This window comes from Cryptomeria japonica, chromosome 11 (genome assembly GCF_030272615.1).
Source record: "Cryptomeria japonica chromosome 11, Sugi_1.0, whole genome shotgun sequence".
Classification (NCBI taxonomy): Eukaryota; Viridiplantae; Streptophyta; class Pinopsida; order Cupressales; family Cupressaceae; genus Cryptomeria; species Cryptomeria japonica.
In genome coordinates, this window is record NC_081415.1 from 55,900,993 (window position 1) to 55,914,983 (window position 13,991).

The window sequence follows — 13,991 nt, forward strand, 5'->3', positions numbered from 1 at the left end:
ACAACAAGTATTATAGATCTAAAGAAGCTAGTCATGACAAACCACTTTTCTTTTAATTTCACAATTGATAAGAGCCCATAATTTATTTTCAATTGTACTTTGTACTATTAAGGTGGACGCTTATGAATATCTGAAGATACAAGAAAGTGATCCAAGATTGTTTGTAAAGTACCAAAGCCAATAGCTGGTTACCACATGGAGGAAAACACTCAAGAAACTACACATGAAAATTGATTGATTTGGTAGATCCATAGTTTGCATGCTTAAACTTTTCTTGGAGTTGGTAGACCAAAAGTTTTCCGACTTGACAAAACTTTACAACTTAAAAAATACTTAAATTTCTTAAGTGTAATTTTTATTCAAAATATAGTAAAAAAGTGTACCAAATGAGTCTGGTGGTGGGGCTACCGCCCCTAGTGGGGTTGAGGTACAACACCCCCAATATGGTTGATGTGTTGTGTCCCTCCCAGTGTCCAGGGACAACACCCTTGGTTAATTCCTAAATGAAGGCTTTCAAGATCACATAGGCCTTTGAATTCATTGTAAAATCCTTTCAATTTGCTCAATAATGTTGAAATGTGAATGTGTGCCTTTACCTTGGGTGAATGGGGCTTATAAAGCTGGAGAATGACATTTCTCCATTCCATGTTTTCCTTGTGTCTGCTAGAAAATCTTTGCGCATTGTGAGTTTTTTATATGGACTTGTCAAGTACTTGCTTGGAATCTACCACTTTTTGATCTTGCCTAAAACTTGTTATATAAGTGAGTTTTCCTTCAATAACAAAGGTAAAAATAAACTTGTAAATACTTGGCAACTTGTTGAGTTGTTAAATTATAGTTGAAACCATAGATGGAATACTCGCATAGTAATCAGCGAGTTTTTCGAGTTTTTTTGCTCTGCGGGTATTTACTTGCACAAGAGTTTTTGGCAAGTTTTTCACAAAAACTCGTCTGCATAAAAAAAAAGGCCCTAACACGTCAAAAAATTATTTAATTTTTTTTTTCAAGTCACTCTCATTCTCTTCATTAGAATATATGCATGAAAGTTATATTTCATGTATATATTGGTAGGATATTTGAGAGTGGTTTCAGATCTGTAGGAGTTATAATGCAAATTCTAGGTTTTAGAAGATCTTTTAAATTTTCAGACAGTCAAATTTCAGTAACCAGTAGGCTCCTATCAGCATAAGTCACATTTCAATATGTCTTTTTCCTTTCTTATACTTTAAGTTATATTTCATGTATATATTGGTAGGATTTTTGAGAGTGGTTTCAGATCTGTAGGAGTTATAATGCAAATTCTAGGTTTTAGAAGATCTTTTAAATTTTTAGACTTAGTCAGATTTCAGTAACCAGTAGGCTCCTATCAACATAAGTCACATTTCAATATGTCTTTTTCCTTTCTTATACTTAAAGTTATATTTCATGTATATATTGGCAGGATGTTTGAGAGTGGTTTTAGATATGTAGGGAGTTATAATGCAAATTCTAGGTTTTAGAAGATCTTTTAATTTCAGACATTCAAATTTCAGTAACCAGTAGGCTCCTATCAGCATTCTCTTGCTCTCTCTACCTCACCCACTTTATCTGCCTCGAATTCTAGACCTATCTATCTTCCTATCACTCTTCCTCCATCTCCTCTCTCTACCACTCTATCTCACTCTCTCCTCTCTCCCCCAAGATCTAGATTCATCTCTCTACCTCTCTCTCACCCTCAGACCCTTGCAAGGGATGCTACGCTCAACCTCATTTTGGCGAGGTGAAGGAGGCACATCGGACTCCTCGGACTAGACCCTCGAGTTCCGTCTCTCCCCTATTTTTCACTAGAGCTAAGAAGAGGAAGATGTAAAATGTTTTGATGTAGTATTTACTTTTAGCTTTAAAAAACAATTTGCTATTTCATTTTGTTTTAGTGTATCAGCCACTAGCATTCCATAAGAGGATGCCATTTTGTACCCAATTTGCGTTTAAACCAATCAAATATATCTAGACTCGGCCTGTTTCTTTTGTGTTCTCATTTATTGACTCATTGGATGCATCTACTCACTAAATTTTGCAAAAAAATTGCATTTCTAATTAAATTTAAGCAATTTTTTAAGTTGCCGAGTTTTTTGCCGAGTACTGGCCGAGTTTTTCCTAAGCTTTTTTTTCAGGCCTTGGCGAGTAGTTCAACTATGCTTGAAACAATAAAAATAACTTTCGTGTCAAAGAACAAACATCTATAAGAGACAAAGTGCTAACTAGTGACATCAGTTGAGAACAATAACCATTCATGTTTGGGAAGAACTGGCCATAATCAGGGACCAGTTGTGAAATCTAGAAGCAAGGTGGGATAATCGATGCATGGGAAGCAAACAAATGAAATAGCACAATAATGTGAAATAAAACACAATTTAATTCAACATGGTGGACATTTTGAGCCTATCTCAGTATGGTTTTGGACAAGGCCTTCTCCCTACTTAAATTCAAAGTTAAAAACTACTATGGTGTACATTTTGAGCTAACCTGGTATGGTTTAGGACAAGGTACTCTTTGTATGTAAAGTTTAATTTATTCATGATATTTCTTTATACGTGCTAAGCTGATGCTGGTCTGAAATGGATAAGCAATGTTCTCAAATAGCTGAGACTGTTGTACCATGGAGGGGAGCTTTGTAAAATATATCAGCGGGTGCTGCTGAGTATTGTTAGGAGCTTTCATAAGTTGTTATTTGCATGGATATTATAATAATGGGCAAGCTTAAAAGTGTAAGCTCCAAAATTTCAAGAAGCTTGTGGTCTAATGATTATTTTTTAGCAGGAAGGAATGCTAAATGTACAGTTAAATGTGCAACTATATAGCTAAATCAAAAAAAAATAGGCAAGAATTTAAAAATTTATAGATGAATGACATCTGGCAGCAAAATTAAGAAGCTGATGGGGGAAACTTTCAGCCTCACCCCAGAGGCACCCCCTTAAAATCTAAACTTAAAAGTAGGGGCTCCTATCTTTTTGCACAAGATTCTAATTTAGCCCGTAGTATAATTTTCTTTTTCTCATGGGACCACTCCATCGGACTGCTTCCTTAGTTTCTAAGTGTTATCTGAAATATGCATACGACATATTATGTGTTTGCTTCTCTCACTATTGAAGTCAGATATTTCATCTCCTGTTTTCATGTTAAGTTATTGGTTAAATGCGGTTTGCTACCTGAAACTTGTCTTTAGTAGAATCACCAATTTCCATCTTCATTTGTCTTGGTCATGGTTACCAACCAGGTGCAATTTACTTTCCTCTTGGATTCTATTTAATTGGTTTTCATGTGATATCTGACATATTCAAGAACTTTGAGCTTTGAAATATCACGGGCAACCCAGATAGTTATGGGATTTTTTGTTTGTTATACTGAGGTTTAACTGTAGCTAATATTTATTTTGTCTTGCAGGCCAAGACACTGCGAAATAAGGCTTTTTCGAGGTTGAAAAAGCTTCCTGACTGGATGAAAGGGGGACTGGAATGTTCAATAAATCTCAAATGTATCAACAAGCTCCGAGAGTTCTGGCAAAATCATAGGAATGCTCTTATCATAGATGATCTTGATCAGGTATGCTTGATTCTACACATGCTTGCAAGTAGATCAGGAAGGAAGTATTGGATATCTATCACATGCATATGCATATGTCACGGCTTGTGCTTTGCCATGGAATATTTGAATATTTTTGTGTTTAAATTCTCTATTTATTCTATTAAGAGATGTATAGAATGTTTATAGAAGCTTATATGAAATCCAGTGTGTTTATGTAAGAGAGATGTGTGAGGAACAAAACGACTAGTCTTCTATGATTGTACTGTCATGTAAATTTCTGCTTGCCTTCTTGCTAATATAGGTTAATATTCCTGTTCTATTAATATTTGGTCGCTGATTGATTGTGTTTTCCTTATGAGTTTTCAAGGATGCTTTCAATTCTCCCCATTTTTTACTTCTTTAACCTTTCTTTCCTTTTGCCTTTGACAAATCATAAGGTTCTCCTTTATGAATTTCTCAAGTGCTATGCATGGTTGAATATCATTCTTTGCTGACTTATTCATGTGCTTGTCAACAGCTCACTCTGTTTTTATTTCATAGTAATCATTATTATACATTTGCTTCCATTTTATCCACTTGACTTGTCTTCCTGACCTTCTCGATTTCCTTTATTTCTTGTGCAAATACATATGTCAAGAAGTATGTTTGTGTACTTTTCCTCTTTCGTGTAGTTGACTTGGCTGACTTGGCTTTGTCTCCTTTTCCTATCATGATTTGTAAATCCAAAGATTTCTGTCGAAAAATAGATGGCTAGGAGGAATCATACTCAATGTTTGGTTGAACTTTGCCATCTACATGTAATTGTACCTGTGTGAAAATTGCGTTCAACAATAATTCAATTGCGTGTTGTCATATAGGAGATTTTATGTTTAAAATATAAAAAATTTCTGAATTTGTAGTAATAATATATTTGCACAGTTATAAATCACTCCCTTGCTAAGCCCAACCATGTATTCAGTCATTCAAACAACAATGTCCAAAGCTTGTGTTGCCCCCATTAACCTACTGTTGATAATATCTAGTATGCACTTCCATTCATTAGTTGCTAGATAATTCTTGTGTAGGCCTTTGTTTTCCTTACTCAAAATATTTGCCTATACTTGTTTTGTAAGGTTTTCGTTATGGAGTATTTTGCTATGTTACCCGGAAACACGTTTCCGACTTCAAGGCACCTGTTTCGGAAACCATCCCTGTTTCGAGGACTTGGGGACGGCCAGAAACGTCTCCCAGCTGTCCCTGATCCCCGAAAATTTCCGGAAACCGTCCTGGAAACTCGGGGAGGGTCAACATTTTCCCCGGGGACCGTTGACCGTCCCCGGGACAGCAGGGGATGCCCAAGTTGTCCCCTAGCCGTCGCAGGGACGGCTAGCCGTTTCCGGCTCATACAACAATTAAAAAAAAAAGTTTAATTTTTTTTTGAGCAGATATAAGATTCTTGTTGTTGCTGTTCACATTCTGAGTACCTATGCATAAATCTGAGTATTTCTTCATCCATTTGCTGCACTAGGTATGTTGTTATCTGCTCAATATTAAGGTCAGATTTCTCTGCAATTATTTCCATGTATGCTGGAAGAGATTTTAACACCGCAACTATCATATATGGATGCCATGAATTATTGTTATCACTCAATGAACAGATACCATTATTAAAGTCTATGTTTCATTTGTAATATGTGCACTCTGTTCTTATATCGGAATGTTCATAGCTTAGTCTTAATCATTCAATTTGAGTGAGAACAGTTAACTTATTTTGCTGACGAATGAAAATCTTTTTGAAAACATTGAAATCAAACATCATATGCAAATAATTAGAATTAGAATCAAGACTCTAATTTATAAATGTTATTATGTTGCTACTTGCTATTATTAAATTTCATTATTCATATATATATATATATATAGCTAGCCGTCCCCTATTCCGGGCAAAAAAAAAACGTCCTGGAAACCCGTTTCCCCGTCCTCCCATACTCCCGTCCTGAAAACTCGAGGTAACATAGGTATTTTGGTAACTGCTGCTTTTTGGTTTTGATTGACATGTGTCAAGGGTTTGATATTGAGATTTGTGAGCATGAGATTCTAAATACTTGGCAAAAATCCTTAGGGCTATATGCTAAGGTCACTATTGAGTCCATATGGTGGACAATATATTTTTGCCTGGTTCTATCATAGTTAGCTACCATCGTCATTGGATATAGCTCAGATTCACAGATTTAAAATGAGAAACTTTGTATAACTTTGTCTACTTGAGCAACCATTAGTGCATCTCTGAGAGGGGGATCTTGAAGATTGTTTTCCCAACACAATCAACATTTTGTAGTTGTTAAACTATCCTAAGTGAGATTCTACAATGTTTGCTCCCTTTGTTTGTTGCTCTCGCTTCTTTCTCTTCCCTGTCATTTTTGCTGATGGTTTCCTTGGTGTGTTAGTTGTTTCTTCTTTCAGGCTTTTTTCTATTGTTGTTTCTAGAATCTTAGGTCTATGGATTGAAGAGCTACCTTTGAATTCATTGTCAATAGCTATATTTTTCCCTTTTCCAGACATAATTTGTTATGAAACAAAATACAACACAAAAATATACTATTGGATTCGATAAGCAATTACATTGACAAACACTTCCTTACATAGAATTTCTAGTGAAGATATAGAAACAATGCATGACAAAAGCATGATAAACAATCTAACAATAATAAACTAATAATAAGAAACTAATCTAAATTAAGTGACTGAATTACAAAAATAAGTCTTAGTTGTATATAAAAACCCCTATTACGACTAATTGCATTAAAACAAACCAAACTAACATAAGGAAACTAAAAACACTTAGAACCACGAATCCTTTAGAAGATTTTCTTCGAAAACAATTCTTCAACTAGGCAGACCTCCATGAAGCTGCCTCGAAGCCCTCATAAAGATGTAGCTCTAGAGCTGATTTCTTGAGCTCTTAAATTGTCACTTCCTTGAACTTCTGAACCACAAACCTCTCAAACCATTGGTGTAATGTCCCCTTCTCATTAGTCCGCAGATATTCACTGGATTGGCCTATCACTTGACCCTCGTAGGCCAAGAGGATTTGATTAGGGGGTCGATTTGCAATGATTTACGGCTTCACATTTCATGTCTACTTGATTTTATGGCGAAATAAGGAGATTACACGTATTGTGAGACGTGTGCACTTTAATTATATAATAATATTTTAAAAAGTGCAATTAAATTAATGTGTAATAAAATAATAAAGTGTAACAACAGGATAATAAGAGAATCTTCTAGAAGGAATCAGATGATTGGATAGGAAAAGAATAAATAGAGGAAGGTGGTTCATTGTTGATCATCAGTTTTTGTGAATATCTCTTCTTGTGTAGACTTGTGGAGCCAAGGGTTTCTGCAGACAATCATTTGGGAACGTAAACTCTCGATGGTTAGCATAATTGAGGAGGTGAGAGATCTTCCAAGGGGGGGAGACAAATCAGTCTTCTTAAGTGTGCTTATCAAGTTTGTTATATTTCCATGGTGGATGGGTTCATGCTATAATCTGATTTTCAGATTGAAGGCCCATAGCATATCGATTTTGATTGGAGTAGTGAGGCGATTCTATTGGAGGACATTTTGAAGAAGATTTGTGAGTCGCCGTAGACAAATTTGTATTTTACCTCCTAACCCTCGATTTGAGTCTGATTTCATCATTTAGTCATCAAACCTTCCCACTAAGGCCAGCAATATTCTTGGAGGAGTTAGGCGATACTGTTTGAGACATTTTGAAGGTGTTTTGTGGAAGGACTAAGTGCCATATCAGTCTGAAATCAAAATCGTGGCAGTCAGCCCATAACCTCGGTTTTGCTCATATCTCACTCAGTTGGTATCCAATCTCATCAATGAAGATAGCACTATATTTGTGAAGGGAAGGCAAACATTTTGGAGAAGAGCTTGAGGACTTGCAGCTGATCCTTCATTCATATTCAGAGACTTCCATGAACAGCAGGGGCGATTTTGGAAACACTTCATTATGATGATGATGTGGGCTCAACAAATAGCATATTGATCGCTTCTTCATCCTTGCATCAAGGCGTCTCAACCAGGTTCATTTTGGTGTTGTCTTTCAATGAACATTTGATACTATTTATGTATGCAGTCATCACTGTCTTTGTACTCAGAAAATTATGAGTCAATAATAGGTTGAGTTTGGGACATTGTGTTATCATTGTATAGACTTATTGGAACATCCCTTTTGAATGAAAGGAAGAAATAAGGTTGCATTCATATTTCTTTTTGTCTGAGGTTTTATGCCAACTGTTTGTCAAAATGACAGCAAGCTGTTGGTGTGTGTAAGTGTGTCTAAAATAGCATTGAAGTCTATAATTTAGTAGTGAATGCGTCTTTGATGATTGTCCAATTTAATAAGTGTCATTTATTGTTGATTATTCATTAGAAGTAAGTGTTTGAAGACCTCCATATTAAACTGAAAAATTCTGAGACACTCTGTCAGCATAACACAAAAATCTAAGAACAGTATAACACACAGTTTGGACAGTTAAATATTCCTTGTTTTTAGTCATTTCAGTATAGGGGATATTTCAATTGGGCAACAATCCATGCTGAGCTATACTCATAGAGCTCCATCAAGTTGTCTCATGACCCTCGTAAGCGTATGATTCCCATGATCGACAAATTCTCAAGCTAATTGAGCAAAAATCCATATTGAGCTTTATATATACTAAATTCCTTTTGGTCTTCAAAGAACTAGACTTCTTTAAAATGCAGAAAAATCAACTTCTTTACCATTGTTAGCATCCTGAGGATCTTCAACAATGTCTACATTGATTAAAGTAATTAATGTATTATTAATGGTCATTTAGTTAGTTTTAGTTATTTAGCTAGTATCTATTTCTGCTCTTCAGTTCACGATTGTTTCTTATAGAAACATGGTATTGTATTTTATTATTTAAGGAGTCTTTCGTCTCCTTGTTTAATATCAAATTATTATTTCATGGTTTTAGAGCGAAGGTTAAAATTTTTTGGCTAATCTTTGGATTAAAAAATTCATGCTCAAATCCTAAAAATTGATTTTTTTCTTTTTTTTTTAAAAGATAAAAATCGTGTTTCTGTTCTTAAAAAAACAATTGAAGGCGTTTTTGAAGGTGAAATCTTGTGTTTGTTTTTTCCACACCTGAAGTTTGCAACTTTGTTCACGGGTTTTTGGTTTGAATCATGGCCGTCTACTCATGCGATCTAGATGTTCTCTACTTGTGACAGCCCGGTTTTGGCGATTCAAGGGTTTCTTTTGCAACCGCAATGCATTTCCATGACTCGTTTTTGTGATGAAAAGGTTTGTGTGCATTTTCGCATTGTATCAACTTCGACACGTCTAATAATGGATTTTGTCATCAAATTGTGGAAGTTTTAGTTTGCAAAAATCGCATTTCTATGAATTTGTGGTGGCATCTTTGAACGCAGGTGTTTTTTGTGTGGTTGTGTTTGGTATTTTTTGCCATGTTAAGGTTTGGTTTTGCAGTCTTGTCTTTCGTGAATGGGTTCGTGCTCGCGATTACATCTATATTTTTGCTTAAAAATATGATCTGGGTTCTACTCGTGTTTGGCTTTTCTGACTGTTTCTGCATGCTAGTTTTTTTTTTTGCATTCTCCAACTCGTGCGACTAGGGCTTTTTGTGATGCTTGTGATGCCTCTTCTTCTACCAATCACCATTTTTCACAACGTTTTTTTGAGGCAATATGGAGTATTTCAAAACTTATGTGTGATTTCTGTTGCTGGCTAGGGTTTCTGTTAGAAGTTTGAAGTTTTGCAACAAGTTTTTTTGACTAATTTTTTTGTTATAAAATCAGTGTTTTTTTTATTGCCTCAGAATCTGTGCCTTGAGTTTCGTGTGAGGGTTTTTGACTGATTTTTTGTCCACAAAAATCAGCTTTATTTTCGAAGTTCGTTGTTGCTAAAGTTTTACCTCATTTTTTATGCATTGGAAAACAAGAGGGATGGCATCATTGACCAACATCATGTTTGAAAGCAGTTAGTGCTTCAACGACAAAAATTACAACACATGGAAACAATGCATGCTCACCAGCTTTGAATACCAATGTCTAGACCAAATTGTTTTGGGTAAGACTGCTCGTCCCTCGATGGCAGGCAAAGACCAGGACAAGTTGGATGAGCGTAGTCGGGAAGCGGTTATGCTCATTAAGTTGTCAGTCACGACGACATGCTTCCACAAGTGTCGTTTGGCAAGACAGCTATGGAGATTTGGATGCATCTGAAGGATCTCCATGAAACGTTAGACAAGGGTAGAGCATTCTTTCTTAAGAATATGTCGTTGTCCATCATGATGGACAATAAGATATCCCTGCAAGAGAATCTTACGAATATCAAGGATATTCGTGATCAACTGGAGGCTATTGGTCGCAAGATGGAAGAATAGGATGTGGTGGTTATTATGCTGAAAAACTTACCACGATCCTACAAACATTACATCCACGAATGTCGTCTTGAAGTTTGCTGACCTATGCAATAAGCATGTGCAACAAAATAGATGGAAATGATAGTTTGGGAGTAGTAGCGAATCATCCATTGCAAAACAAGCGTTACTTCCAAACCCAAAGATAAAGGCAAAGCAAAGGCAAGTCCTTTCAGTCAAATGGACACAACAAAATTGATGGCAACTTCAAGAAAGTTATCACATTGTCATTATTGTGGAAAGCTTGGCCTCATGAAGAAATAGTGCAGAAAATGGTTGGCTGATGAGAAATCCAAGCAGGGAGGGTCTCAGCAAAAGGCCCATGTTGCAGAGCATAATGAGCAGAAGGAGTCTGCCTTTTATGCATTTATGGCCAAAAGACTTGTAGACCAGGTTAAATCATTTGCTTGGTACATTGATTCTGGAGCTTCTCGACATTTCATGCACAAAAGAGATTTGTTAACGAAGTACACGGCGTGCTCCGATTTTGTGATCTTTGGAGGTGGTGAAGAGTATACGGTTGTTGGCAAGGGCAATGTTCAGATTACATTTGGTGGGTGGAATCTCATATTTCTCAACATGTACTATGTGTCTATTGCTAAATCAGCCACTCATGGCTTTTGGTTTGAGTACATATGCTTGGATTTTAGATGCAAAGAGAATAAATTTGGATTCCAAAGGTCAGATTTTGATTCTTACAGGCTACAATGACAATCATAAGGCCTATCGGTTGATTGATGTGGACACTGATAATCTCATATTTAATAGAGATGTGGTCTTTTATGAAGATGGTTGGCCTTTTTTGCTCACTTCTCCTATCCAGCGTCTTGAAGATCAGCCTCTGCAGATAAAAGATATAGGTGTTAGGCTTTCATTAGCTCCACCTAAAGGGAGGGTTTCTGATGATTCTGAACTTGAAATTGTGGAGTCTCCTAAGCATGACATTGTTCCACCAGAGTTCTCTAAGGAAAACTTGGATCAATATCCAGATGATTTTATTCTAGGCAGACCAAGTCATGTTGATACTCTTGATTTGGAAGTAGATGGTTTTTCTTTCTAGCCTAAATGGTGGGAAAAGCTTATCTGTGATGTTCAGGATGATGAGCTTATTGACGGTAGGACTTTTGGAGGCAAGAGCAAGAAGAATATGGGCCAACATTTAGAGTGTTTATGAGCCCCAGATTTATTCAGAGGGAAAAGGTAAACCTGGATGGGAAAAGGCTATGGAAGTTGAACATCATAGTCTTTTGAAGAGTAACACGGGTTGTATCGGATCTTTCATCACCAGTGGGGAAAGCCATCGGTTGCAAATGGGTCTATAAAGTGAAGTACAAAGCTGATGGAACACTTGATTAATACAAAGCTCGGTTCGTAGTTGAAGGCTTCTCACAGAAAGGAGTTGACTATGACTAAACCTTTGCTCCTACAACAAAGATGAGCACCATCCGACTGGTTCTAGGCATTGCAACATAGTTTGGCTAGAAAGTTCATCAGATGGACATGTAAGAGTGCCTTCCTCAGTGGTGATTTGGAGGAAGAGGTCTGCACGACATAGCCTAAAGGTTTCAAGGTTGTAGGCAAAGAACAATAGGTATGTAGATTGGTGAAGGTTGTTTATGGCTTGAGGCAGACATTTGATAGGACAGATTTGAGACTCTTGCATTATTGTCTTAGTGTAGAGGTTTGGCATATTCACTTCTTAGTCAAAGTATGCTAGGAGTTTGCTAGATAAGTTTAGGATGGAAGAACGAAAACCTTCATCTACACCCATGGGGAAAGGGTTGAACTTAAAACTATTAGCCAAATTAGATTCATTTGTGGTGAATGAGTTGATATTTAGGCACCTAGTTGGTAGTCTCATCTATCTTACAACCACTAGACTTGATCTTAGTTATGTTGTGAGCTGCATATCTTGTTTCACGACAACCCCTAAAGAAGAACATTGTGTTGCAGTGAAGCGTGAATTGAGATATGTGAAAGGGACACTTGACTTTGGCATTTTGTACAATAGAAGCAAAGATCCTCGACTAATTGGTTTTACAAGCTCAGCTTGTGCAGGTTCTATGGATGACAAAAAGTCTACTTGTGGGTATGTATTCAGTCTTGGTACGGGAGCAGTCACATGGACTAGTAAGAAGAAGTAGGCTGTGGCTCTTTCCTCAGCAAAAGCAAAATATTGAGGAATTGTTAAAGCAACATGTGAGGCAGTATGGCTACGAAGGATGCTTTCTGACATGAAAATGTCTCAAGTAGGTCCTTCACCCTTGTTTTGTGACAATCAAGGGGTGGTAAAACTGGTGAAGATCCTTGATCGATTGGGTTTACAAACTTAGATTGTGTAGGTTCTGTTGATGACAAGAAGTCTACTTGTGGGTATGTCTTCAGTCTTGGTACGAGTGTAGTCACTTGGACTAGTAAGAAGCAGTAGGCGGTGGCTCTTTCCGCGACTGAAGCAGAACATCGGGGAATTGTTAAATCAACATGTGAGGCAGTATGGCTATGAAGGATGTTTTCTGACATGAAAATGTCTCAAGCAGGTCTTTCACCCTTGTTTTGTGACAATCAAGGGTTGCTAAAACTTGCAAAGAATATAGTCTTCTACGAGTGAACGAAAGATGTAGAGTTCATTGTCTCTTTATCCGATAGCTTGTTGAAGATGGAACTGTGATCTTACAGTATGCTCCAACATTGGACCAAATTGCAAATATTCTCACTAAGTCAATGAGCTCGGACAAGTTTGTAAAATTTAGGGGATAACTTAGTGTAGTTAATAGGATGACCATTAAGGGAGGGTATTAAAGTAATTAATGTATCATTAATGGTCATTTAGTTAGTTTCTATTTTTGCTCATCAGTTCACGATTGTTTCTTATAGAAACATTGTTATGGATTTTATTATTTAAGGAGTCTTTCGTCTCCTTGTTTAATATCGAATTACCATTTCAACATTAGCTTCTTGGATCTTTTCGTTGATAATATCATTTTCTTTATTTCTATACTTGCAAGTTGCGTGACCCATTTTTTGCAATAATAGCTTTCCGCTCCCCTTTTGTCCTTATGTCCTTATTAGATCTTCTACAATTTGAGTGTAATGCTACCTTAGTTCGAGGATTATCTTTTGTGACTCTTGTGCTGAGCACACACATATATTGAGGTTGGGTGTGCGAGTCAGTATAAGACAATCTTATACTTTTTTAAATTAACAACCACAATATTATCAATTGCACAACATCAACAATTAAGAACACGAGGAACACAAGATTTATGTGGAAACCCTTTGAGGAGAAAACATAAGAAAAATATTGCTTACATAAAACTTCTCTTACAATCTTTTTAAGCACCAACCTATTGGAGACACCAATTCCTGCTCATCTTTGGAGGCCCCTATAATGTTCCAGATTAAATTATGTGAGAATTTGCCAAGATCTAGAGTCCAGTTGATAACACAAACAAGAGAGAACAAAATATGTGACAAGAATAAACTGTATTCCTATCAAGATGCAAAATACCCAATTGATTGAGTTGATTGATTACATACAATGTAAATGAGCCCGCTTATAAAGGCAAGGCTATATGAGCACACAAGTATGACATGTGGCTCAATGAGATACAAGGGTAGGTGAGGGTAGGTAGGAGAAATAATAAAATATTGCACAAAAGGTGGATCACCCATCGAAGGTGGAATGTAACAACAAGATAAGACCACAAAAGGTGGAATTTCTTCTACAAGCAACTTCCCTAGATGCACACTTTCCTAAGTGTCTCATATGCAAACTACAATAAATGCATTACCCTAAGTCAACTCAAGTAAAGTGTAATTATGAGACATAATTTACACCAACAGCCCCCCTTAAGTGCAAATTAGGAGAATGTAGACTCATGCTAACAATGCAAGATGTGTCCCGGCTACTAGGCCATGTTAGGTATCCATGTACAAATGCAAATGCATGTTGAACACAAGATGCCACTG

General features: G+C 36.6%; 1 protein-coding gene across 8 annotated transcripts in view; it reads left to right on the plus strand.

Moving 5' to 3' along the window:
• Positions 1-13,991, plus strand: part of LOC131051349 (uncharacterized) — a 184,901-nt gene that overhangs the window by 94,857 nt on the left and 76,053 nt on the right. For all 8 annotated transcript variants that reach the window (XM_057985819.2, XM_057985822.2, XM_057985818.2 and 5 more), the window contains one exon: positions 3,424-3,582. In XM_057985819.2, coding sequence (XP_057841802.2) covers positions 3,424-3,582 — 159 coding nt within the window. The remainder of the gene's footprint in view (positions 1-3,423; positions 3,583-13,991) is intronic.